The 26,758-nt window shown below is 36.0% G+C and overlaps 1 protein-coding gene and 1 pseudogene across 2 annotated transcripts in view; both read right to left on the bottom strand.

Moving 5' to 3' along the window:
• Nucleotides 1–26,758, bottom strand: part of BUB1B (BUB1 mitotic checkpoint serine/threonine kinase B) — an 86,497-nt gene that overhangs the window by 45,274 nt on the left and 14,465 nt on the right. For both annotated transcript variants that reach the window (XM_088797139.1, XM_019725498.3), the window contains exons 6-12: nucleotides 21,572–21,741; nucleotides 20,270–20,484; nucleotides 20,001–20,092; nucleotides 8,547–8,776; nucleotides 4,026–4,138; nucleotides 3,389–3,504; nucleotides 2,736–2,785 (exon numbers count right to left, since the gene is read on the bottom strand). In XM_088797139.1, the coding sequence (XP_088653265.1) occupies nucleotides 2,736–2,785; nucleotides 3,389–3,504; nucleotides 4,026–4,138; nucleotides 8,547–8,776; nucleotides 20,001–20,092; nucleotides 20,270–20,484; nucleotides 21,572–21,741 (986 nt within the window). The remainder of the gene's footprint in view (nucleotides 1–2,735; nucleotides 2,786–3,388; nucleotides 3,505–4,025; nucleotides 4,139–8,546; nucleotides 8,777–20,000; nucleotides 20,093–20,269; nucleotides 20,485–21,571; nucleotides 21,742–26,758) is intronic.
• On the bottom strand, nucleotides 24,630–26,057 carry LOC109444243 (large ribosomal subunit protein uL4 pseudogene; annotated as a pseudogene).

The raw sequence follows: 26,758 nt of genomic DNA, 5'->3' as shown, positions 1-26,758 counted from the left end.
AAAGAAATAAAAGGCATCCAAATTGGGAATGAAGAAGTTAAATTATCACTCTTTGCAGATGACATGATGCTATATGTAGAAAACCCTAAAGACTCCACCAAAAAGCTATTAGAAACAATCAACAAATACAGTAAAGTTGCCGGCTACAAAATCAACGCACAAAAGTCCATTGCCTTCCTATATACTAACAATGAAATCTCAGAAAAAGAAATACAAAAAACAATTCCTTTTGCAATTGCAGCAAAAAGGATAAAATACCTAGGAATAAACTTAACCAAGGATGTGAAAGACCTATATGCTGAAAACTATAAGACATTTTTGAAAGAAATTGAAGAAGACACAAAGAAATGGAAAGACATTCCGTGCTCATGGATTGGAAGAATCAACATAGTTAAAATGGCCATATTACCCAAAGCAATATACAGATTCAATGCAATCCCCATCAAAATCCCAATGGCATATTTTAAAGAAATAGAACAAAAAATCATCAGATTTGTTTGGAACCACAAAAGACCCCGAATAGCCAAAGCAATCTTAACAAAAAAGAACAATAATGGCGGTATCACACTTCCTGACTTTGGCTTGTACTACAGGGCTACAAAAATCAAAACAGCATGGTATTGGCAGAAAAACAGACACATAGACCAATGGAATAGAATTGAGAACCCAGAAATAAAACCACATAAATATGGACAGATAATTTTTGACAAAGAAGCTAAAAACATACAATGGAGCAAAGACAGCCTCTTCAATAAATGGTGCTGGGAGAATTGGATAGCCACGTGCAAAAGAATGAAACTGGACTGCTATTTGTCACCATGTACCAAAGTTAATTCAAAATGGATCAAAGACTTAAGCATAAGACCTGACACAATAAACTGCATAGAAGAAAACATAGGTACTAAACTTATGGACCTTGGGTTCAAAGAGCCTTTTATGAACTTGACTCCAAAGGCAATGGAAGTAAAAGCTAAAATAAACGAATGGGACTATATGAAACTTAAAAGCTTCTGCACAGCAAAAGAAACCATTGACAAAATAAAGAGGCCACCAACTGAATGGGAGAAGATTTTTGCAAACAGTACCTCCGATAAGGGGCTAGTATCCAGAATATACAAGGAACTCATGCAACTCAACAACAAAAAAACAAACAACCCAATTGAAAAATGGGCAGACGACTTGAAGAGACATTTCTCCAAAGAGGACATACAAATGGCAAATAGACATATGAAAAAATGCTCAACATCACTAATCATCAGAGAAATGCAAATCAAAACCACAATGAGATATCATCTCACCCCAGTCAGAATGGCTATCATCAACAAGACAAATAGTAACAAATGTTGGAGAGGCTGTGGAGAAAAAGGAACCCTCATACACTGTTGGTGGGAATGCAGACTGGTGCAGCCATTATGGAAGGCAGTGTGGAGGTTCCTCAAAGAATTATGAATAGAATTGCCATATGACCCAGCAATCCCTCTCCTGGGTATCTACCCAAAAAATCTGAAAACATTTAGAGATAAAGACACGTGTGCTCCAATGTTCATTGCAGCTTTGTTTACTGTGGCCAAGACGTGGAAACAACCAAAATGTCCTTCAATAGATGAATGGATAAAGAAGTTGTGGTATATATATACAATGGAATACTATTCGGCAGTAAGAAAAGATGATATAGGAACATTTGTGACAACATGGATGGATCTTGAGCGAGTAATGCTGAGCGAAACAAGTCAGACAGAAAAAGCAGAGAACCATGGGATTTCACTGATATGTGGTATATAAACCAAAAACAACAAAAGAACAAGACAAACAAATGAGAAACAGAAACTCATAGACACAGACAATAGTTTAGTGGTTGCCAGAGGGTAAGGGGGATCGAATATATGGTGATGGAAGGAGAACTGACTCTGGGTGATGAACACACAATGGGATTTATAGATGATGTAATACAGAATTGTACACCTGAAATCTATGTAATTTTACTAACAATTGTCACCCCAATAAATTTAATTAAAAAAAAAAAAAAGTTTAAATTGGGAATGCAGAGTGAGATTCATGTACTGTGCCTGGTTGAAATGTTTCTTAAATCATTTTTATTCCATAGAAATTTTTTGTTAAAGAATCTAGCTTGTTTGTCCCACAATGCTGATTTTTTTTTGGCCAATTACATACTTCTGTGTTGTTTAACCTGTTCCTCCATGCTTTTATTTCCTATAATTTGGTGGTTGGAATTAGAGGTTTAATCAGATTCTGTTTAACACTAAAAAAAAAAAAAAAGTACTTATAGGTAGATATTCATATTTTTACCATTTTAGCATGTTTCTGAATGGAAAAAGAAGACAAATTTAAATATAAAATAGCTTTAGTTTTAAGCTTTTTAAAATTTGTTCCAAAATCCACTTTCCAGTCTTGGCTGCTGTATACTACAGATATGCTTAGCTTAGTGTACATTAGCTAAAGTGGAAGATTATTTGGTGTTAGTATAAATTTAAATTTACATTTAAACCAAATATTTTAAAACAGGAATCTTATGAAAGTACTCTTTCAAATATCTATCTTATCTCCAATCATATGATTATAACTGAATTCCATGATTCAAAGATATAATAATACCTAGTAGCCCTCTCAGCCTTCTTTCAACTCCCTTTACTGTAATTTAAAAAAATATGTACCACTTGTTACATAATGCGTGGGTTATCAGCAAGTTCTTCACAACATTGTCAAATACAACTCACCATTAGAATGCGGTTGTTCTTGCCAAAGGTTTTCTACAAGTGAAGATTCCCTGAAAAGAAACTCATTTTAAATCATGTGTTTAGAACCCACAGATTTATTTAATTCTTAAAAATCCAAGAGGTTTTCTCATTAAATATAACCTTCTTCACTCTAAGATAAAGAAATATTCTAGTACTGTCAATCCAAATTCTTTAAAAAGATGGAACCTTCAGTCATTAAAATTGTTGAAGTATTTTTGATAATAAATGCGAAGTTGCACGAACAGTATAAGCAGATTACAAAATGGTACTTTCATTTTTATAAAACAAAACAATAGAACACATAAGGAGAGATATATCAATCTTAATAGTCATCTCTCGGTGGTAGAAATGGGCAGTTTTATCTTTTAAAAAATGACATGTTTGATGGCTTCTATACGAACCACCTATTTTTTTAGTATACGTGCTGCCAAAGAGAGCACAAACCATGTATTTTTTTAATGGCGAAAAGTCAGTACACCCAGTCCTCCCTCTTCAGCATCAAAGTCTGTGTTGTGACAGATACTTGCAAACTCTTATCTTGATACTATAATAGTCAAGGAGACTTCAAGTCATGCAAGTTGCTTCTAAATGCCCTCCCATAAGCATTGTCCTTTCCACCAATGTAGTCCTACCTGGCACCAGAGTTTACTGGACAAACAGAATTGGATAGAGTCATTCTTGGTATTTCCTGAGACTCTGAAGCACTTTGCAGTTCAGCTGTCTCCTTTGCAGGCACCTTCTCTTCTTGCTGTTGCATTAAATAGACAAAATCAATTTGTCCCTTCTATCTAAAAAATGCTACCTATTTTCAATCTTCAGTTCCAAAATTAGCTTTACCATTCTTTCCCCTTAGATAGCCGCTGACCATATAAAATGTCTGTTCCACAAAAGTTCTTTCCAATAATTTATGTTCCTACCAGTAGTATAAACTAGTACTTTGTACTTGACGGAGCAGTGCCAAGCACATACTGAATTTCTTCAGTTAACCTCATTTTAATGGAACATGATTAGAATAAAAAACTAAAGTTAGAAGTAACAAAACGATGGTTTAGAGTATAACTAAGAATCAATAAATTGCATCACTTACATCACATGCTACAAATTCTATTGGAAGTCACCCATTAAATTACTTTCCTGCTCTTAATTAATAGCTAAGAAACCACAGAAAACTCTAAACAGACGTTGGGGAGACTTTTACCTTCTGATTTTAAATTGCTTAAACTTGTTTCAGTAAGCTTTACTTTTATGTATTAAAAAAAGAGAAACAACCTGATCCCCCGCTCTTTCTTGCAGAGTGGTTTGAATTTCTTTTAGCTTCTTCTCCATCTCTTCAATTTGTTTCTGCATTTCTGCTCTCTTCTCTGCACTGGTCAGTAGCTCAGCTAAAAACAGTAAAGTTGGCTGAGGCACTTATTCCTCGTAGCAATTTATTCTGTCAAAAACTGTCTTTGGGGCTCATGTTCTCAATATGTATGTTAATATTACCCAGATGAGAATGATGTAAGTGGAGCAGAGTCCTCAATTTGAGGTCTCTATTCTTTTATTTATTCAGTCAATAAAAAAAGAGAGTATCTACTATATGCTAAGCACAACTCTGTGTTATACACCACAAAGTCCTTGGTAATGCTAATGTTCAACTTGGGGGAAAGAAACACACACACACACACACGAAAATCAATATTAAAAATCAAGTCAAATAGGTGATGTGAGAATGTGTGACTAGGTAGGCGGATGGAGGTTAGGGGTTAGAGACCAGTGACCAGGGGAAGAACATTCTAAGAAGACATTATAAAACTGTAAACTGAATGACTAGGGGCCGGTTATATACAGATCTGGAGAAAGACTTGAGGCCAAGGCACTAGTTGGCACCAAGGCCCTAATACAGGAACAAGGTCACTGTGTGCAAGGATCCAAATGAAGGCCAGCATGGCATATGGCACAGTAAGAGGGAGAAAAGTAAAAGGCGAGGTGGAGAGGGGCCAAGTCATGTGGGGATAGGAGTTTATACTGCATTCTAAGACAATGAAAAAACACTGGAGAACTTTAAGTAAAGGAGTGACATGATCTGATTTTTTAAAAAGATCATTTGCTATGAGCAAAATGAATTGTGGTAAGACCAGAATGAATGCAGAAAATCTAGTTGCAGCTGTCTAGTTAAAAGATTGTGGCTTGGATTAAGGTAATAATGGAATGATGATAAACGAAAGATTTGGGAAATTTTTGTGGTAAAGTTGATGGGCTTATTCATTAGATGGGGGGCTATGGTAAGGAAAGAGTGCTCAAAGATGATTTCTGGATTTTTTTGGCTTTAATCAACAGGGTGTGTGGTGACGCGTTTTACTGAGATGGGGAAGCGTGATGGTCCCTGTGTGTTGAGCTGTGGTTTGTGGCAGATCAGTAATCCTGTTTGGCTGTGTTGAGTTTAAAATGTTTATTAGGATAGCCAGTAGATGCAGGCAACTAAGTATGAGTCTGGAGTTCAGGTGAAATGTTGGGGGTGCGGATATAAATTTGGGAGTCTACAGCTTATAAACAGTATTTAATCAATTACTTACAGATAGTTGTAGAAAGCAAAGATAATTGGAATATTCCAAGACTCCATCCTGGGCCTCAGGAAGAGGTCCTGGATGAGAAGAACAGCAGTAAAGCAAATTGAGAAGTAATACACACCAAGGAAGAAGCCGAGAGAAGCAATTCCTAAAGAAATATTTCACACACTGTGCCAAGTGAAGCCAAGAAGTCAATAAAGATCAGGAATGAGGAAAATACCCTGGATTTGGCAAAAAGGAGATTTCTGGGACGTGATCAGAGCTGTTTCGTTGGAATAGAGAGACACTTGAGGAAATCATAGGCAGTGAAGAAGACTACAATTCCCAAGAAATTCTGCTGTGAAGGGAGAAAAATAGGGTGGTAGCTGGAGAAGAATGTGAGGATAATGGAGGACAGTTTTTAAAAAAGAATTGAGATATTAAGAGTGTGTATGTATGATGGTGAAAATGATTTAGTAGAAAGAGAAAATGCTGGGGGTAGGGCGAAAAAAGGGTCATTCCTTTGATAGAAAAAGAAAAATGTTAATTTTAACAGAATATTACAGTGCATAGATATGGATTACAGATACGGTAGATGTGGTAGAAGAAAACGGAGTTACCATTATATTCCTTCTACTTTCCCAATGACGTATGAAGCAAGATCATAGCTAAGGAAGGGTAAGGACATAGAAAATTTGAAAATGAGAAAAAATTAAATTAGTTGTTTGGCAGAAAGAAGAAATTCACCTACCAGGAAACTGTAATAAGACTTCTAGGCACTGGTAAATGCCCATTTGAGATCTGTGATGGTGAATTTAAAATGAGACCAGTACATACAATTGCATTTTTCTCCAGCTATATTTAAAGTACTTGGATGCAGATACAAAGTGTGAGCAGTTACTGAATTTAACCAGGGTTCATGTTTTGCCAGGTGAAAACAATATAGAGATAGAAGGATAGAGGGGTTAAGGACATTTGAAGGCTTGACTATAAGAACGATCATTGACTCTGAGCTGAGAGGAAAGGAAATCAGGACATCAGGATGGTAATGAAAGGTAAAACGTACAATTGGTAGGGACGGACTGATGGTGATCTCAATGAGGGTAAAGAATCCCAGGAGGAAAGTCCTAAAGTAAGTAAGCCAGAAGAGAAGGTGGTGGTCAAAGAAAAGGACCTTCAAAAGAGTTAATGGGTGATAAGGTCAACAGTTAAGATTATGAGAGGTGGTGGTGAGTAGGGTTAAGGAAGGGATCATAGGAGGGATGGTGGTCATGGCATTGAGAAGCCATGGTACTGGATGGTGTAGGGGTGGAAAGGAAGATACAGAGCCAGGTGCTTGGTCAATTCATGAATGATGGGGAGTGACTACAAAGTCTGAGGTGAGAATACTAAAGAGGCTCAGGAGGTAGAAGAAAATTGAAGGACATGGATGTGAAAGAAGCTAGAGTTATTGAAGGAGTGGGGAAAGATGATTTGAAAGTAGCAATAGGAAGAAAGAATCACCTCGTGTCTTGGCCCTGCCTGTGGTTTCCTCATTTCTAGTATTCCAGATAGTAAGTAGTCAGCAAGTCTTTGAAGCCAGTTTTTAAGAGTAACAAGAAAGCACTTTATTATAGGCATGAGGATTTATAAGAATACAAACTACACACAGCAGGGAAATTACAAGTTCATGAACTAGACTCAGAGACCAGCTTAGAAAATGAGTATTGAAAAATCCTCAGGTCTTTTTACCTATTCAAATCCCATCTAACCCTAGCACAGGTCCTTCTTTGGCTAGCTATGAATAAAATGTACTTTCATCTTACTTTTTTATACCAGGTATAAGCAAGATATTCCCCTTAAGAAAACAGTATTTAAAAAAAATTTTTATTGAGGTATAATTGACATATAACATTAATTTCAGGTATAAAACATAATTATGCAATATCTGTGTATGTTGCAAAATGATCACGATAACTAGGTAACATCTGTCACCATACATAGTTGCAAAAATATTTTTTTCTTGTGATGAGGACTTTTAAGATTTACTATTTGAAACTTTTAAATATGCAATATAGCATTATTAACTATAGTCACCATGTTGTACATTACATCTCCAAGACTTATTTTACAAATGAAAGTGTACCTTTTGACTCCTTTCACCCATTTTGTCCACCCTCCATCCCCCACTTCTGGCAACCATCAAGCTGTTCTCTGTATTTATGAGTTTGTTTGTTTTAAGATTCCACATGTGAGATAACATAGTATTTGTCTTTCTCTGCCTGATTTATTTCACTTAGCATAATGCCCTCAAGGTCCATCTATGTTGTCTCAAAAGGCAAGATTGCATTATTATTATTCTCCTTCTCTTTCTTCTTTTTGTGGCTTAATAATATTCTGTTGCATATATATACATCACATTTTCTTTATCCATTCATCTATTGATGGACACTGAAGTTGAAGGAAATACTAGTTTTTTATTATATCTAAGTACCTAGTTCTTTTCCCAGCTCATATTTGGCTATCCTCCTAACTTACTTCTTTGTTAGGGTGGTTCCCATTTTTTAAAAGCTTTACTTAACTAGCTCCTTGCTTTCTGACCATTCCCCCTCTCCTACCTAGGTACATAGGTTCCATTTTTCAATACATTATTTGAACCCAGAGCACCTTTGTTAATCTTGGAAGGAACTAGTTGTTATGAACAAATGAAGGCAATTCCAAACTTACTAATAGCAAGTCTGCCTTATAGAAGTTTGCTTCTAAACTTGCCACCTGGACCTCAGAAATATGTCCTCAAATAAATTGATGGCTAAGTTTCCCAGGTAGCCCTTACAAATGCCATATCCTGTTAAGTGAGCTGAGCTACAATAGGTTATTCTGGATATCTGTGTAAAAAGAAACATTTCTTTCTTGGCATAGATCCTAATCAAAATATCTAAATGGGGAGGCATGGCATGTACATGTATGCATGTCAGGGATCATAACTGTCTGCTGATAGCATTGGAGAATATGAATTATTTCTACAGGTTATAGTTTCTTCTCCTCTTTTACTTTTGAACACAGACTTAGTTGCTTAAATTCCCCCCTACCCTGCCCAGGGACCTCATGGAAAGCAGCAATGGGAGTTCAGCTTAAATAGAGAGAGGAACAGTAGAAATCATAGAAAAGTCACATAAATGTACAAACAACGGGGCAATTTTCCTCAGCCTTAGTATGTCAGGTCAACCTTCTTACAACTAAGTTAAGTTATTTTTACAAACTTGAACTGGATCAATACACATACCTTCCCTCTGCTCTTTTAATTTCTTCCGGAAAACTTCAGCCCGGATCTCTTCAAAGGAGAATTCTCCCACTCCTGCGTAAATCTTCTCCTTACAGTACATCATCTTCTCTTTCTTCTCCTCAGAATTTTGCTGATGGTTCTGAACTCTTTGCAGGAGATCACCTTCTTCTTTTCCAGGCTTTCTTGTGCTTAGAATGTGGTTTATACTGGGTTCAATTTTACACGGTGTCCTAAAAGAAGCAATATAATTATTATTCATCATACAGGTCAAATGAGCTATTTCTTATAACACAGAGACAATGCCTAATCACTATGTTGTACAATTGAAACTACTAATACAATCTTGTATGTAATTGAAAAAGAAAAAATTTTTTAAAAAGAGAATGAAACCCCTCTGGAAGGTGTATCCTACAGGATGGGAAAAAACAAACAAACAAACAAAAAAAAAAAACAGAAAAGTTAAAAGACACACACAAAGAAAGAAAATTTGATACATATGGAAAATAGAAACACATAAAAGGTAGACCCTGAGAATAGCTCAGATTTTGGGATTATCAGACAGGAACTTTATCGTAAAATGCTAAAGGATTTAGCGGAAAAGATGGACCATGTGTGTGAAGAGCTGGAAATCTTCAGCAGATAGAAATTACAAAATAAGCAAATGGAAATTATAGAAATGAAAAATACAGTATCAGATGTCTTTAATAATAGTTGAACTCAACATCGAGAATGAGTGCATTTGGATTCAGATCTATAGGAAGAACCTAAACTGAAATATAAAAAGGAAAAAATAGTGGGAAGATAAATAGAAAAGAGTATTCAAAATCTGTGAGAAAATACCAAATGGTCTAACAACAACAACAACTCAGTAAAAATATACGGAGATTTAAACAACAGGATCAAATGACCTAATTGGCATGTATAAAATGCTACACCCAACAGCAGCATGATATAAAATCAAATTCTTGTAAAGTGCTGGGTTATAAAGTGTCTCAATAAAAATCAAAAGCTTTATTTAAATCACACAAAATATATTCTATGACCACAACGTATAAACTAGAAATCAATAATATAACTAGAAAATGCCCAAATAATTGAAAATTAAACAACATACTTGTAAACAACCCATGGGCCATAGAAGAAATCACAAGAAAAATTAGAAAATATTTTGAATTGAATGATAATGAAAATAAAACATCAAACCCTATGATTTGCAACTAAAGGTAGTACTTAAAGATAAAATTTTACCTCTAAATGCTTTTATTAGAGGAGAAAAGTGTGAACTCAATGATCTACACTTACACCTTAAGAAACTAGAAAAGGATCAAATTAAACCCAAAGGAAATATAAAGAAATAACAACAAGAAAAGTGGAAATAAATGAAATAGAGATCAATAGAGAAAATCAACAGTCAAAAAGTAGGTTATTTTAAGATATCAGTAAAAATGGTAAACCCCTAACAATACTGATCAAGAGAGAAAACACAAATTACTTTAGGAAGGGAAAAAGAGACATCATTACAGATCGATCCTAAACACATTAAAAGGATATTATAAATAATTTTGTCACTATATTTAACAATTTAGATGAAATAAATTTCTTGAAAAGCACAACATATAAAATTGACACAAACTAGAAAAATCTAAATAGTATAATACTAAGAAACTGAATTCCTAATCAAATACCATAAAGAAAACTCCAGGCCTGCATTACTTCATCTGTGAATTCTATCAAATGTTTAAGGAAGAAATAGCACCAACCTTAAAACAAACTTTCCCAGAGCAGAGAAGGTAACATTTCAGTTTACTTTTACATATACCAGTTCAACATAAAAATTGTGCTTAAAGAGGAATTGTAACTTTCAGAAACTGGAGTCAAGATTAATATTAATTTGTCTTTTAGTATAACCAACATTCAAGAAAAGCGGTTTTTCTTTTTTGGCATGAGAGGGATCAATATGTTAACTAATGTTTGCATCGTGAACATTTAAAGGGAGGCATACTTTGCACATTAGTGGTTTAACAAAGGTAGGTTTTCTTACACTGATACTATGGCAATACCTGGAAGAAAAAAATAACAATTTCTTTAAAACAGTAATTTTTTTAAAACCTTAGTTCCTAATGATATGCCATGTGGAAATTTCCAGTGAAGCAAAAATAAAGTCAAGTAATTTAATTTTTAATGTTCTAAAATTTCTGCATTGAGTAGATTTCTGAAGTATTTGACTAGTATAACAAGGTTGTTCTGCCTTTACTGTTAGACACTCCATGAACCCCTAAAATGATTAAAAATAACATAAAGACACTATGAAATCTTACTGTTCAAATACAACTGGTCCTTGATTCCAAAGTACTTGAGTTATACTTTTTGTCAATCACGTATTATTGTGAAAAAAGAACGTGATGTGTTGATGTTTTATTCAAACACTAGTACTGTTTCAAACTGTAATATAATTCACACAAAGGGCCATCTATTCTATGTATGTAAGATAGAAAAAAAAACGACTGAAGGCTCATATCCATCACCAGGCTTCAGAGAGAATACTGTCAACACTGCTGAAAGCCTTTTCTGTGTCCTGCTCTGACCACTGTTTCACACCAAGTAACTACTGTGCTAAATTCTGTGCCTAGCATTCCCCTACTTTTCTTTATAGTTTTGCTATATATGTACTTCTAAGAAACTTATTTGTTTATACCACTTAAATTTATTAAATAGAATTGTATTGTTTGTTTTCTATGATCAGATTTCTCAATCAACATTGTATTTGTGAGATTCAATCATACTGGTAAATGTAGCTCTAGGCCATTTCTCTGCACTGTGGTATAGTGTCCCATTGATGAACATGTGTTTTTTTGCCTTTGCATATGTTAAAATATATAAAATAACCAGCTATCTTCTTTTTAAATAAGGGGGAACTATCCTTATTCTTATTCCACGTTCATGAATGAGCATAGAAGATAGGAATTTCAACCCTTTTAGAAACATTAGGAAAAACAATCTCATGCTTCCCTCTATACCCTTGAGTTATCCTCACCCAAAAAAATAGGTAGATGGAAGGTAATTTGTACTACTTCAGTAATGATGCTGCATTGTTATAAAGTGCAAATGTTGGGATTTTTATGGTATGTCTATAAACTAAAAATCATGACTTACTTTGCTGAGTATACCTTTCAGTATGTTTTGACTTCTGGAACCATGTTAATGTTTTGCAAACCAAAAATAAATAAATAACATCAACAAGGATTGGTGGAAAAATTCTAAAACAAAATACAAACAGAAAATAACTAATCTAATTATGTTATTCATAATCACATGAAAATGATTTTAAAAACTGTCCCAAGTAACTTTTTAACACAGTATTTTAACTACACACCCTCATATTTGGGACAAAAAGAACTATAAATGCATATTAATTCTAATCAGTTAAGTTTTTCACAATAGCATGGGTTAGCTACTCTGAAATTCCTTTCTATATATTCTAGGGATTGAGAAAATAAGTAAATATTTTTAGAATAATGGAAGAAAGATCTTCACATAATTGGAGAATAGAGTAACAAATATGGAAAGAGGGAAGAATGAATCCAAGGTGTTGGATTAAAATGAGAATTATCAGTGTGATTCCTGGTTATATACATACATGTACACATACGTACACACAAATACATATGAGTATGTGTTTCCTAGTTCTACCCACTGAGACAGGCTAAAAGCAATGATCTCAGTAGTAATGGATATACCTAGCACCCTGACCTTGGTTTCTATAATAAATACAACTCTGTACTTTGAAAACCTAGGAATCCTTGGAGAAATCGTTGACAATATTCTTGAACCAAAAAGAAGTGCTCACAAAATGGTGGGAACATGTCAAAAACACAGAAACAACTTGATAGGACTTGCACTGGCCAAATCTGGGGAAACAAGAGCTCAAAACAATGATAGCAAAGATGATAAACCAGTAAATAAAATAACTCTTGAATGGACAGTGACATTTAAAAAAATAAATGGGGGAGGGACAGCCAGGTGGCTCAGTTGGTTAGTGCGCGAGCTCTGAACAGGACTGTGGGTTCGAAGCTCTCTACAACTAGACTGAAGATAATGGAAGCAGCTGAGCTTCCGGAGGGGCGGCTGGATGGCTCAGTTGGTTAAACGGTGAATTCTCAACAAGGTTGCCGGTTCAGGTGGGCTGCGTCCTCCACAACTAGATTGAAGGACAATGACTTGGAGCTGATGGGTCCTGGGGAAACACACACTGTTCCCCAATAAAATTTAAAAGAAATAAATAGGTAGATAAATAAATAAATGGGAGAGAGAAGAAAGCTCTTCTTTCCAGTAAATACCAAACATTAAATACTACATACAGAATAGTTAGAAAATCACTATTTTGCAGCCATCATGGCAATAACTGAGCCAGGTAAGAATAATCAAATGCTTGCTAAAACTAATGGAAATTTGATGAAGAACAGAATATTTGCATAGTCTCAAATTATCTCTGCAATTTATTAATTTCTAAGGGGAAAACAGCAACTTTAGAGTGGAGAAACCAGGTAGACAATATCCAAGCAAATGACCGAAGTTCATATCGTTAGTCCTAAGACAAACCAAAATCATACGCTTCCTGACGTAATGCACTGAGGCTACAATATCATTTATGTAGTATTCCTGCCAAAAATACATAACCAGTCATTAGGAGGAATCAAACTTATATTGAAGGATATTCTATAAAATAAGTAACCTTTACTCTGCAAATGGCAAAGTGACGAACATGGACAAAAATAGGAACTGTTCCGCCTTACAGGAATCTAAAGAAATGCTATGACCATTATACACAATGTATGGTTTTGAATCCAGGTTTTCTTTTTTTTGTTGTTATAAAGGATATTACTAGAGAATTGACAAACTGAATAAAATCTCTATTATATAATAGTATTGGATCAAAGTTCCTGATTTTAATAGCTATACTGTGATTATGTTGGAGAACGTCCCTGTTCTTAGTAAATACACACTGAGGAGACATCATGTCTGAAACTTACTCTCAAATGGTTCAGAAAAACAAAATAATACATACGTATATATGGTGAGAGAATATAATAAAGTAAATGTAGTAAAATGGTAACAATGGAGGAATCTGGATGAAGCTTTCTTTGTACTCTACTAGTCACTTTTCTGTAATTTGGAAATCATTTCAAAATAGTTACAAAACAATATATGTATTCATTTCATATCTATAAATATTGTACTTACAAAACTCAAAAAGCTATCAAATTCAGGTTCCATGATATTCTCAGAAGAAAACACTCGGCTAGAGCTGACACAGTTGGTAACTTCTTCATCTCCTTTTGATCATTCCATTTATTCACACACTGAGGCCCATGACCCACAGTGAACACCTATCTCTTCTTCATGCTGAAAGCCTTTTGAAATATTTTATCAACTTGGTACTCACAGTAAGAACGTGATTTCTTTATTATTTCTAGAGGAAATGATTTCCTCAATTCATCGACCTGGCTTAATTTTTCCTAAATATTGTCTTATACACAATAAAGTTGCATTTCATGGTAGTCATCCCCATATTTAATACATTCCTAAGTTTGCATTCTTATATGTTTTATTTGTAGACTTTTTTTCATAATCAGAGATGGCTTTCAAATACCTTATGGCAATCAAAATTATTCCCTCGTGTAAATTCTCTAATATCACAGCTTGTGACTTTTAATAAAAAGTTTTTCCTCACATTTATTACTCTTAGAGGATTTACTCTGGCGTACATTCTCTGATGCATCTGAAATTAGATTTCTCAATGAAAATATTGCAACATTTCTGTCTTGTCTAATTTTTTTCCTGTGTGAGCTTCTCTGATATAAATTAATGTACACTTCTTAAAGCTCATAATACCATTTCTTAATCAAACTCAGTGTATGAAAAGAAATTAACCTATTCAATACAGCCCATTTCCACTGTTTAGCACCCAAAAGAATCAGTTAGACAGCATTTAGGGACTGATGATGTAAAGTTCAAGATTCTCAGCTGAGGGAGAAGTATGAGAGTGGTAATACAGGTTTGAAAAGAATGAAGCATAAAAGAATCTCAATCAGGACAGAGCAAATGTTCTCAACTCCGACTATGGATCAAAATCACTAATATACCTTTTATTTTCTTATGTACCTTTTTACAACTAAAGATACCTGGTCTTTACCCCAGATCTACTGACTCAGAGCCTTTAACGGTAGGGTCCAAGTATCTTCATACATAAAAAACTTCCTCAACTTGCTTAACCTGATAAAGAACATCTGTGAAAAACCCATAGAAAGATACTTAATGATGAAAAAGTGAATGCTTCCCCCACTAAGATCAGGAACAAGACAAGGATGTCCATTCTTGCCAACATTGTACTAGCAGTCCCAACCAGGGCAATTAGGCAAAAAATAAATAAATAAATAAAAGGCATCCAAATGGGAAAGGCAGAAGTTTAAAGCAATCTCTATTTGCAGATGACATGATCTTATATATAGAAAATCAACTGGATTTTTATATACCTGCAATGAACAATCTGAAAATAAAATTATGGAAACAATTCTGTTTGTAACAGCATCAAAAAGAAAACTTCCGAATAAATGTTTTTAGAAGTAATGTGAATAGACATACACCTTATTGAAGATAAATAATGTGTAAATAAGCATATGAAAACATGCTCAACATCGTATGTCATCAAGGAATTGCAAATTAAAATGAGAGACCACTACACATCTATCAGAAAGACTAAAATCTAAAACATCGACACCACCAAATGCTGGCAAGGATGTGGAACAACAGGAACTCGCATTCACTGCTAGTAGAAATGCAAAATGGTACAGTCACTTTGGAAGAGAGTTTGGTACCTTTTTACAAAGCTAAACTTAGTCTTACAATGTAATCCAGCTAAATGCTTTGAAAACTTAGATCCACACAAAAACCAGCACATAAATGTCTATAGAGACCTCACACGTAATTGCCAAAACTTGGTAGCAATCAAGATGTCCTCCAACAGATGAATGGGTAAACATCCATACAGTGGAACACCATTCAGCACTATAAAGAATGAGTTATTAAGCCACAAAAAGAAAATAGAGAACCTTAAATGGATATTGCTAAGTGAAAGAAGTCAGTCTGAAGAGGCTACATATTGGGGGATTCCAACTATATGACTTTCTGGAAAAGGCAAAACTATAAAGACAATATAAAGATCAGTGGTTGTCAGGGATTCAGTAGAGGGTTGAATGAATAAGGTAGAGGGAATTTCTAGGTCAGTGAAACTATTCTGTATGATTCTGTAATAATGGATACATGACATTATTCATTTGTCAAAACCTATAGAATTGTAAAACACGTTAGAGTGTACCCTAATGTAAACTATGAACTTTAGTTAATAATAATGTATCGATATTGGATTATCAAATTATAACAAATGTACTATGCTAATGCAAGATGTTAATAATAGGGACAATTGAATGCAGGGTGACGGTGAGGGAGTATATGGAAACTCTCGGTACTTTCTGCACAATTTTTCTATAAACCTACAATTGCTCTAAAAAATAAATTCTACTAATTTTTAAAAAGAGCGCAAAACTTGTATTCTGAAAACTATAAAACACTGTTGAAAAAAATGAAGAAGATATAAATAAATGGAAAGCCATCCCATGTTCATGAATCTAAAGATTTGATATTGTTAATACGGCAATATTCATTAAATTGATCTACAGATTCAACACAACCTGTATCAAAACCCCAGCTGGCTATTTTGCAGAAATTGACAAGCTGATCCTAAAATTCACATGGAATTTCAAGGGGACCAAAATAGTCAAAACAATCTTTATAAAGAAGAACAAAGTTGGAGGACACTTCTAGATTTCAAAAGGTACCACCATAAATCTATAGCAGGGATGTCCAAACTGTGGCCCGTGGCCCACTGTGGCCCATGATCCATTGTTAATTGGCGCACAGCAAATTCCAAAAATATATTTAGTTTACTTAAATAAACCAGGTGAGGCAATACGTACTTCACCTCGAGTGAGTGGCCCGGCTGTGTATTTTACCGCATATGGCCCTTGGTGAAAAACATTGAAAAAAGTTTGGACACCCCTGATCTATAGTAATCAAGACTGTGTGGTATTGGTATAACAACAGACATATAGGTCAATGGACTAAAATTAAGAGTCCAGAAATAAACCCATACACAATGGTCAATTGCTTTTCAATACAGTACCAAGACTATTCAATGGGGAAAGAAGTTTTTTCAACAAATGGTACAACTGGATATCCACATGCAGAAGAAAGAAGTTAGACTCCTCATCTATACCATACACAAAAACATTAGCTAAGGGCCAGCCCGGTGGCTCAGGCGGTTAGAGCTCCGTGCTCCTAACTCCGAAGGCTGCCGGTTCGATTCCCACATGGGCCAGTGGGCTCTCAACCACAAGGTTGCCAGTTCAATTCCTCAAGTCCCGCAAGGGATGGTGGGCTCTGCCCCCTGCAACTAAGATTGAACACGGCACCTTGAGCTGAGCTGCCTCACTTGTTGGTTGGCGTGCGGGCTCTCAACCACAAGGTTGCCAGTTCAATTCCTCGACTCCCGCAAGGGATGGTGGGCAGCGCCCCATGCAACTAAAATTGAACACGGCACCTTGAGCTGAGCTGCCGCTGAGCTCCCGGATGGCTCAGTTGGTTGGAGTCTGTCCTCTCAACCACAAGGTTGCCGGTTCGACTCCCGCAAGGGATGGTGGGCTGTGCCCCCTGCAACTAGCAACGGCAACTGGACCTGGAGCTGAGCTGCGCCCTCCACAACTAAGACTGCAAGAACAACAACTTGAAGCTGAACAGAACCCTCCACAACTAAGATTGAAAGGACAACAATTTGACCATTGTTCCCCTATAAAGTCCTGTTCCCCTTCCCCAATAAAATCTTAAAAAAAACACAAAAACACATTAGCTAATAATGGATCATAGACATATGGTGATGGAAAGAGAACTAACTCTGCGTGGTGAACACACAATGTGATATATAGATAACATATCACAGAATTGTACACTTGAAACCTATGTAAGTTTACTAACCATTGTCACCCCAATAAATTTTTATTAAAAAAAATGGATCACATACATGTTAACAGCTAAAACTATATTAACTCTTGGAAGAAAACATAGGAGTAAATCTTCATGACTTTGGGTTAGGCAAAGTCTTCTTAGATACAACACTGAAAGCACAAGGAACAAAAGAAAAAAAATAGACAAATTACACTTCATTGAAATAAAAAAAACACTTGGGCTTCAAAAGATATCATCAAGAAAGTGAAAAGACAGGCTGGCCCGGTGGCTCAGGTGGTTGGAGCTCCATGCTCCTAACTCCGAAGGCTGCCGGTTCGATTTCCACATGGGCCAGTGGGCTCTCAACCACAAGGTTGCCAGTTTGATTCCTCGAGTCCCGCAAGGGATGGTGGGCTGCGCCCCTTGCAACTAGCAACGGCAACGGCAACTGGACCTGGAGCTGAGCTGCGCCCTCCAAAACTAAGATTGAAAGGACAACAACTTGACTTGGAAAAAAAAAAGTCCTGGAAGTATACACTGTTCCCCAATAAAGTCCTGTTCCCCTTCCCCAGTAAAATCTTTAAAAAAAAAAAAGAAAGTGAAAAGACAACTCACAGAATGGGAGAAAATATTTGCAAATCTTATATTGACTGATAAGGCACTTGTATCTAGAATATATAAACTCTTACAATTTAACAATAAAAAGACAAATAATCCAATTGAAAAATAGACAAAGGATTTGAATAGGCATTTCTTCAAATAAGATACACAAATGGCTGATAAGCCCATGAAAAGGTGCTCAACATAACTATTCATTAGGGAAATACAAATCAAAACCACGATGAGATACCACTTCACAATGACAATAACCAAAAACAACTGACAACAGGAAGTGTTGGTAAGGATGTGCAGAAATTGGAACCCTCATTATGACACTGGGAATATAAAACGGTGCAGCCTCTTTGGAAAACAGTTTGACAGTTCCTCAGAATATTAAACACAGAATTACTATATAACTCTGCAACTCCCCTTCTAGGTATACCCAAAAGAAATGAAAACATATGTCTACACAAAAAAGTATACAGAAATGTCCACAGAAACATTATTCGTAATAGCCAAAAAGTAGAAAGAAGTAAACTAAATGTAAAAAGGGTGGCTATTCTAGACAAGTTCAAGAACTTGCAAACAGTATAGTGTGACTAAATATAGTGGGAGAAAACTGGGGATACTAGCAGAGGCCAAATCATAAGTGGTTCTTATAATTAATATTAAGGAGTTTGGATTTCATTCCATAGGTTATGGGGAGCTAGCAAGGAAAATGACATGATCAGATTTGCACTGCAGACTTGTGACAGCACAATGAATGAATAGGAGGAGTAGAGTAGGGACATTAGTTAGGCTGCAGTAATCCTAGCGAATGACAGACATGGAAACCATAAAACAGATTATAAAATTTGATTGTATAAAAATTAAAAATATATTTATAATGATTACTTTATGCAAGGTCAAAAGATGAGTGACAAACTAGGGGAAAATATTTGCAATTCCTATTACAGATTTTAGCTGGTTTTCTTAATCTATGATGAGTCCCTGGAACACAGTAAGAAAAACCCAAAATAAAGAAAAATGTTGCAGAGGTCAAATAAGACAGCCGTGTAAAAGAGCTTAAATAAAAATAAAGTTTCACGTTTTCTATACCATATTTATTCTGACATAATTGTTTTCACAAAGTGCTTTGAAACATTAGAAAAATTAAATACCCATAAACGTTGTGCTATCAATTTCTCCAGGTGATCCCTTGTAAAGGCTCTTATGATTTTCTTAAGAATAGCTTCTCATGTTGAGCTCTTATCAGACAGAATTAGTGCTCTAAACCTTATCTATTTCTACATTCCTATACTACCTAGCACATAGTGGAGGGTTACAGATTAGCTACGAGGAAACGTGCCCTGGGACACAACACTATCTAGCATCAGAACTCCACAATGTTATGTATTAGACCGTCTGATTACCTACTCATCACCTATCATACTTCTTCTTACAAAGAGAAATGCTAAGGGTCAGAAAGAAAAAGACACCTAGAAGAAAAAACTCTCAGAGGCAATACTACTGTAATTTCTAATTACTGTCAATAACAAAGGTAGAACATTTCACTTAAATCACAGTGATTATCTTTGACTACAGCAATGTAAACGTATTAAGTTTATTCCTCAGTAAGAATACCACCAAATGGTCTTTTAGCCCTAATATACTCAAAGGAATACAGACATAAAGAAAAACAAAATTGTAGTACTTTCGTCCCTACAAAGAAGAAAATGCCCTTGGGAACTAGGATAGATGCCCCTGCCCATTTTAAATAATAATTCCCATCTCAAAATATCTGGAAATCAAACTCACATAACTGGCTGTTGTGCAGTCTCTTCCACATATGGAGTAAAACTGGGGAGCACAGGTGGTACAGTTGTAACAGAAGTTGTATTGCCACGAGGCTGGAGATGAAGAAGAAAACTACAATTACCACAGTTTTACATTCTGACACAATACATGCAGACATTGCCTAATTAGTTATTCAAAAGGATTTAAAAGAGATGCTAAAATTACCCCTCTTCTCTAAACCTGAAGTTTTTGTTATGTCGGCAACTAACACTGGATCTAGGAGTCCTTACCCCATACTCCAAAGGCCTGCCTGCATTCCAAGGGCCTGCTTGCAGCTCGTTTTCTTTGGCGCTGGTCACGGGGGGTGCAATCCATGGTTGGCCTACAGGCTTAGAGAGCTCTGCTATAGAAGCCTCATCAGCATTTTCATCAAAAACAGTAATTCTAGAATTACTTTGCATCGGTTGAGGAAATGAATTTTGGAGTCCTCTGTTCTGATTTGGAGCTAGGAGAAAAATATTGAAACTTCATGTTAAAATTTTAAATTATTAATTTAGGTGCCAGATGAGTTATACCTAACTCATCCCCAAATCAAGGCGATTATTTCTACTATCATAAAATCAGAGATTTTAAAAAATAACAACTGAAAAAAACCTTAATGGATCACATTAGTAATTTTTTAACCCATTCTGTTTGTTACTTATACTCTCCCTCCTTTCCCTATCTCCAATTTTTTATTCAGATATAAAAAACCCCAAATTCTACATTTCCTTCAGTCATCATTCTAACATTGTCCAGTTTTATTCTAGACTAATCTAACCCAAATCTTCATTTCTCAGTTTAAAATATTTTATCAATAGAAATCAGTTTGGCATGTACTGAATCTAGAGAAGACAAATTAAAATTAGCCCATTTATTAGGGGTATTCTCTGTTGTGTGACTTTATTACAATCAAGCCTCATCATGATCTGAATGAAATATTCTTTTGGACCACATATTCCACACACTCTAATTCTAGGATCTCCAGAAAACATTCTAAATATTGATAAGTTGATACCAAGAAAGGGATAGAGATTTAAAAAAAATATCCTGGTCTACATGTCTAACTGCTATAAATTTAGTTAATAAAAGATCTCTTTACCCTCTGTTCAATGCTGCTGTAAACTTAAAATTTCTCTAAAAGACACTGAATTAAAAAAAAGCTTAGGTGTACAAAGAGAGCCCAATTTCTGGCCCCAAAAGACTGAAGACCATGTTAATACATTCTCTGAGACTTTGGTACATGTAAACTTTACTTTGACAATACCTGCTATATTATTACATATCTTCTCTCAACTAATAACTCTTAAACTCAGAAATTCTTGGTGTTTCCTATATGTTAGGTTTTTCTTAATTAAGACACAAAATTGCTGACATGTTTTGGTTTTAGTGTACACTGTGATCTCAGCTCTCCTTAGACTTCATTCTTTTTGCTGCCTAGTACTCAGAAAACTAGGACAATGTCTACATATATATTTATACATTATCTCTTTACATAATTTGCCTACCACCAGAGACTAAGAGTTTCCCATAATAACATTTAACAAACTCACCCCTGAGAGCACTGCCTACACGGCTGATTGGGGCTCTTGCTGTCTTCTTCCCTTTGCTTTTCAGTTCAGCCAGTGAGCTTCGTTGTGGTACAGAGGCTCCAAACACTTCCTCCTCCTCGTCTTTTTCAAGTGCCAACAGAGTTTGCCGAGTCACTCGAGCTTGGAATTGCCTAAAGTAAAAGAACAGGCAATTAACTTTTGGTAAGATGAACCAGATTCAAAACTTCCAATTTGTTAATACAAACAAGGGAGGAAGGTAGAATGGGGGAAGAAATACATAGGAACAGACCAAAGAAAGTGCTTATTCTCTCAGGAATACAGAAAGCCACCTTGAGCTCAGAGTCGGTTTTGGCTAGAATGATTTAACTCCTTTCAATGTCCTAGTTCGACCAATTAAAAATACTCTGAAGATTAGCATTAAGTTGATCTGAGGATCAGATCAGGGTGACGAAGATTACAGAATTTATTAATATCACAGTTTCCCATCAACTTGTTATTATAAAACTTCTTACACTTATAAAGTGGTTGAAAGAGTAAATAAGCACTGGTATACTCTTTGTGTACATTCACCAATTGTTAACATCTTGACACATCTTATCACTGTCTGTATGTCTCTTTTTGCACACACTGCATCCACATGCACCATTTCTCTGGAATCATGAAATAAAGTTGCATCCAATGTAACATTTTACTTTAGCAAAGCTGGTAGAAGTTTGAAGACTAAACTTCCTGTGTTGCTACCAAAGTTTTAGGTATTATCAAAAGGGTTAAAAAAAACTGAATAAACTCCAAGGGCTGGCGGAGATGGAGCAAGACCATAGAGTCTCTCTCACTGATTAGAAGGAAAAGGAACGGAGGCCTCTGAAAAGTAAACAAAAGCAAGTGGACTGTGGAGAGGAGTCAAACTTGAAGAAACAACCCACACAGGGTTGTTTCCTGTTTTTTTTCCCCCTCCTTCTCTTTCCTCTAACAGTTTTGAGAATTGCTGCAGTGGTAGTGTAGAAAGCTATAATAAAATTTCTAGAGAAACCTCATCTTTCTGGCCAGAGGACTAGGAAAAGGGGACTCCGAGAGCCAATGAGTATGGGAGAAATACGGGAGAAGATGAGCTGTACGTGAATTGGCACGAGCTATGCATGCGCAGGGCAGAGCCAAAGCAGCACAGAAATGGCTGTAAGAACTGGACTCATAATAAACCATTGCCCAAGTCCCAGGCTAACCCCTGAGTAACTAATACAGCTGGGATAGACTCAAAGGTCTTGAAAACTGAACTGACATTGAAACTGCTACCACATAAGATGAGACAGAACTTGTGACATCTAAAGGCTGGTTGCTTACTAAGACAAAAACATCAACATTCTCCACAGAATAAAAACCAACAGGGCCCAGAATCTAATAACATAGTATCAGGACAGATGTCCAGGATATAATTCAAAATTACTTGATACACAAAGAACCAGGAGAATGTGACCAATTCTCAAAGGAAAAGATAGCCAGCATCAAGATGACCCAGATGTGGGAGTTTTCAGATAGAGATTTTAAAGCAGCTATTATAACTGTGCTCCATGAGATAAAGGTAGAAACATTTGAAATGACTAGAAAGATAAAAGCTCTTAGCAGAGATACAGAACATATAAAAACCAAATGAAAATTTCAGACCTGAAGAACACAATATGTGAAATAAAAAATTTACTGGGAGGATTCAGTATCAAAATGGAAAGGGCTAAGGAAAGAATAAATGAACCTAAACACAAATCAATAAAAATTGGCCACTTTGAAAAACTGAAAGAAAAAAGGTTAAAAAAATTTTACGCTATGGAAGGCACTGTGGAGGTTCCTCAAAAAAATTACAAATAGTATTACCATATGACCCAGCAATCCCTCTCCTGGGTATCTACCCCAAAAATTTGAAAACATTTATACATAAAGACAAGCGTGCTCCAATGTTCATCGCAGCTTTATTTACGGTGGCCAAGACATAGAAACAACCCAAATGTCCTTCGATAGATGAATGGATAAAGAAGTTGTGGTATATATACACAATGGAATACTATTCGCCATAAAAAGAGATGAAATAGGGCCATTTGTGACAACATGGATGGATCTTGAGATTATAATGCTAAGCGAAATAAGTCAGACAGAAAAAGCAGAGAACCATATGATTTCACTGATATGTGGAATATAAACCAAAAACAACAAAAGAACAAGACGAACAAATGAGAAACAAAAACTCAGACACAGACAATAGTTTAGTGCTTATCAAAGGGCAAGGGGGGTGGGGGGTGGGAGATGAGGGTAAGGGGGATTAAATATATGGTGATGGAAGGAAAACTGACTGTGGGTGGTAGACACACAATGTGATATATAGATGCTGTATTACAGAATTGTACACCTGAAATCTATGTAACTTTACTAACAATTCACCCCAATAAACTTTAATTAAAGTTAAAAAAAAAAAGTGCTGATAAATAAGCCTGACTGCGAAAATAATTTTGTAAATTTAAATTATACCAATAGAAGTGAAATGAGTACTTTTTAGTGTATTATTAAATGAAATAAACCATAACAGTAAAAACTAAATAAATAAATTTTAAAACATGAACTGAGATTCAGGAACCTGTGGAACAATATCAAAAGGTCTAACATATATGTACTGAAGTCCCAGAATAAGAAAAGAGATACAGGTACAGAAAAGTATTTTTAAAATAATGGTTCAAAATTCTCAAATTTTGTGTGAGGTATACATTTTTACATATTCCAAAAGCCCAATAAACCCCACATGGATTAAATGCGAAGGTAATCACACCTAGACACATCAAACCAAACTGATGAAAACCAGTGGTAAAGAAAAAAAATCTTAAACACATCCAAAGAAAAATCAATAGGTTACATAAAGGGGAAGAACCATTCATGACTGCAGATCTCTTATCAGAAACCAGGGAGTCCAAAACACAGTGGACTAACATCTTTATTTTTTTTTTCAGCTTTATCACTGCATTTGATCAGGTTTTTATTCAAAATTAGCTGTCCAAAGTGATCTGACCTTAAACAAATTTGTTTATGCCACAGGCTTCTTTTCTTCAGTTGTAGGTTTCTTTTCTGCGGGCTTCTTTTTAGCTGCTGGTTTCTCAGTGCAGCCTTTTCCCCACCAAAAGCTTCTTCTGCTTCGTCACGCCAACAGCCTTCTTCCCTTTCTTCCCTACCACAGGCTTCTTGCCTGGAACCCTCCTCTCATCTGATTTGGCTTCTATTGCTGCTGCAGCTTTATCCACCTGGAGCTTACGATTCTTGGCCTGGTAAAGAATGGTGTTCTGGCGTATGGTCTTTGCATGTGGGTTTAGCTTCAACACGATTCTCAGGTTTTTCGCAGGATTCTTCTTCAGGACTCTGCAATGAATCTTCTTGTGGGTACTTGGAGGGCTCTTAGGATCTCTGGGCTTTTCAAGATTTTGCTAAGGTCTGTATTGAGCATCTTGTGCATGGGAAGCTTGTAGTTACTCTTGAGGGAGGCAGCTTTACACCCAATGCCACAAGTTCAATAACGTGCAGAAAGCACTTTCAGTTCAAATGCAGAAATGGCCCACATGCCTACCAGGAGCAAGTTTCAAAATGTTCAGTTTGCTGAACATAAAGCAGAATAATTCCACGGATGTTTCTGAAAGCTTTGATGATGCCAGTGCCCTCATTACAGATGATGCAAGGTCCCCTGCAACAGATATGATGACAGTCTCTCATTTTGCCCTTGCCAGCTCTCATTCCCTGAGAGACATACATATTTTTGATATCATCCCAGGCCTTAAGTGTCTTAAGAAGCAAAACAGCCTTCTTGGTGTTCTTGTAGCCTTCAACCACTTTTATCTTCAACCACCAAAGGAAGTTCAGGAACTTCCTCATTACGATGACCTTTAGACATGACCAGTGCTGGTAAGGCCGAGGCAGCCAGGGCAGAGCAGACGGCATATGGCTTCTGGGTTGTGTTCACTCTGCAGTGCCAACAGTGCCAGTTTTGGCTGGTGCACACACGCGGCCCCCATTACACATACTGAAAAGCACCCTGGCCGGAATGATGAGTCCCACCGCTTCGAACACTGGGCATTCGAGCCGCAGCTCTGCCAGAACCCCACGGCTCAGCACCGGTTTGATGACCTGCTAATCCACTGACAGCACAGGGCTGTCTATTGTTTCTGCGCAAGTTGGGATCAACTAGGTTCACAATATCTGGTTGAATGGGAACCTTGAACACAGCAGGCAAAGTGACATTTTTGCCAGATGATTCCCTCTGTTCTGAGTGTACCGACTATCAGTGGACGAGCACACACCATGGCAGGGAGAGACCGCCATGCTCCTCTCAACTCAGTGGCTCCCATAGGAAAACGCTGGAACAACATCTTTAAAGTGCTGAAAGAAAAGAACCCAGAATTCTACATCCAGTAAAAATATCCTTCAGGAATGAAGATGAAACGAAGACATTCTCAGATAAAGAAAAATAAGAGAATTTATTGGCAATAGACTCTAAATGAACACCTAAAAATAAAACCTCTTCTTCCCGAAGGGAACTAATACTAAAAGAGAACTTGGAACTTTAGGAATGAAGAAAGAACAGAAATTGTAAATATAAAAGACTATTTTTCTCCTAAGATTTTAAAAATTATGTATGGCTGTTGAAAGCAAAAATTGTAATACTGTCTGGTGGAGTTTTCAATGTACGGATATGTAATACATACGGCAAGTATACCAAAAAAGATAAAGGGACCTATATGGGTATAAAACTTCTACATTTTACTTGAAGTGATAAAATACTAACTCCAAGTAGGCTGTAAAAGGTTAGGTATGTGTATATAACTTAGAGCAACCATGAAAAACATATTAGATAGAAAAACCAATAAAATAAAATGAAATACTAGAAAATATTTTAAAAACTCAAAAGAAGGCAAGAAAGGGACAAGAACAAAAAACAGAGAACAAACTGAAAACAAATAAAATAATAGACCTAAATTCAATATAATTAGTCATTATATTAAATGGTCTAAACCAGGGGTGTCCAAACTTTTTTCAACATTTTTCACCAAGGGCCATATGCGGTAAAATACACAAACAGCCGGGCCACTCACTCGAGGTGAAGTATGTATTGCCTCACCTGGTTTATTTAAGTAAACTAAATATATTTTTGGAATTTGCTGGGGACCA

The sequence above is a fragment of the Rhinolophus sinicus genome, chromosome 3, assembly GCF_057876585.1.
Source record: "Rhinolophus sinicus isolate RSI-liver-muscle chromosome 3, RSI-T2T, whole genome shotgun sequence".
NCBI lineage: Eukaryota > Metazoa > Chordata > Mammalia > Chiroptera > Rhinolophidae > Rhinolophus > Rhinolophus sinicus.
This window is presented reverse-complemented; position numbering and strand designations above follow the sequence as displayed.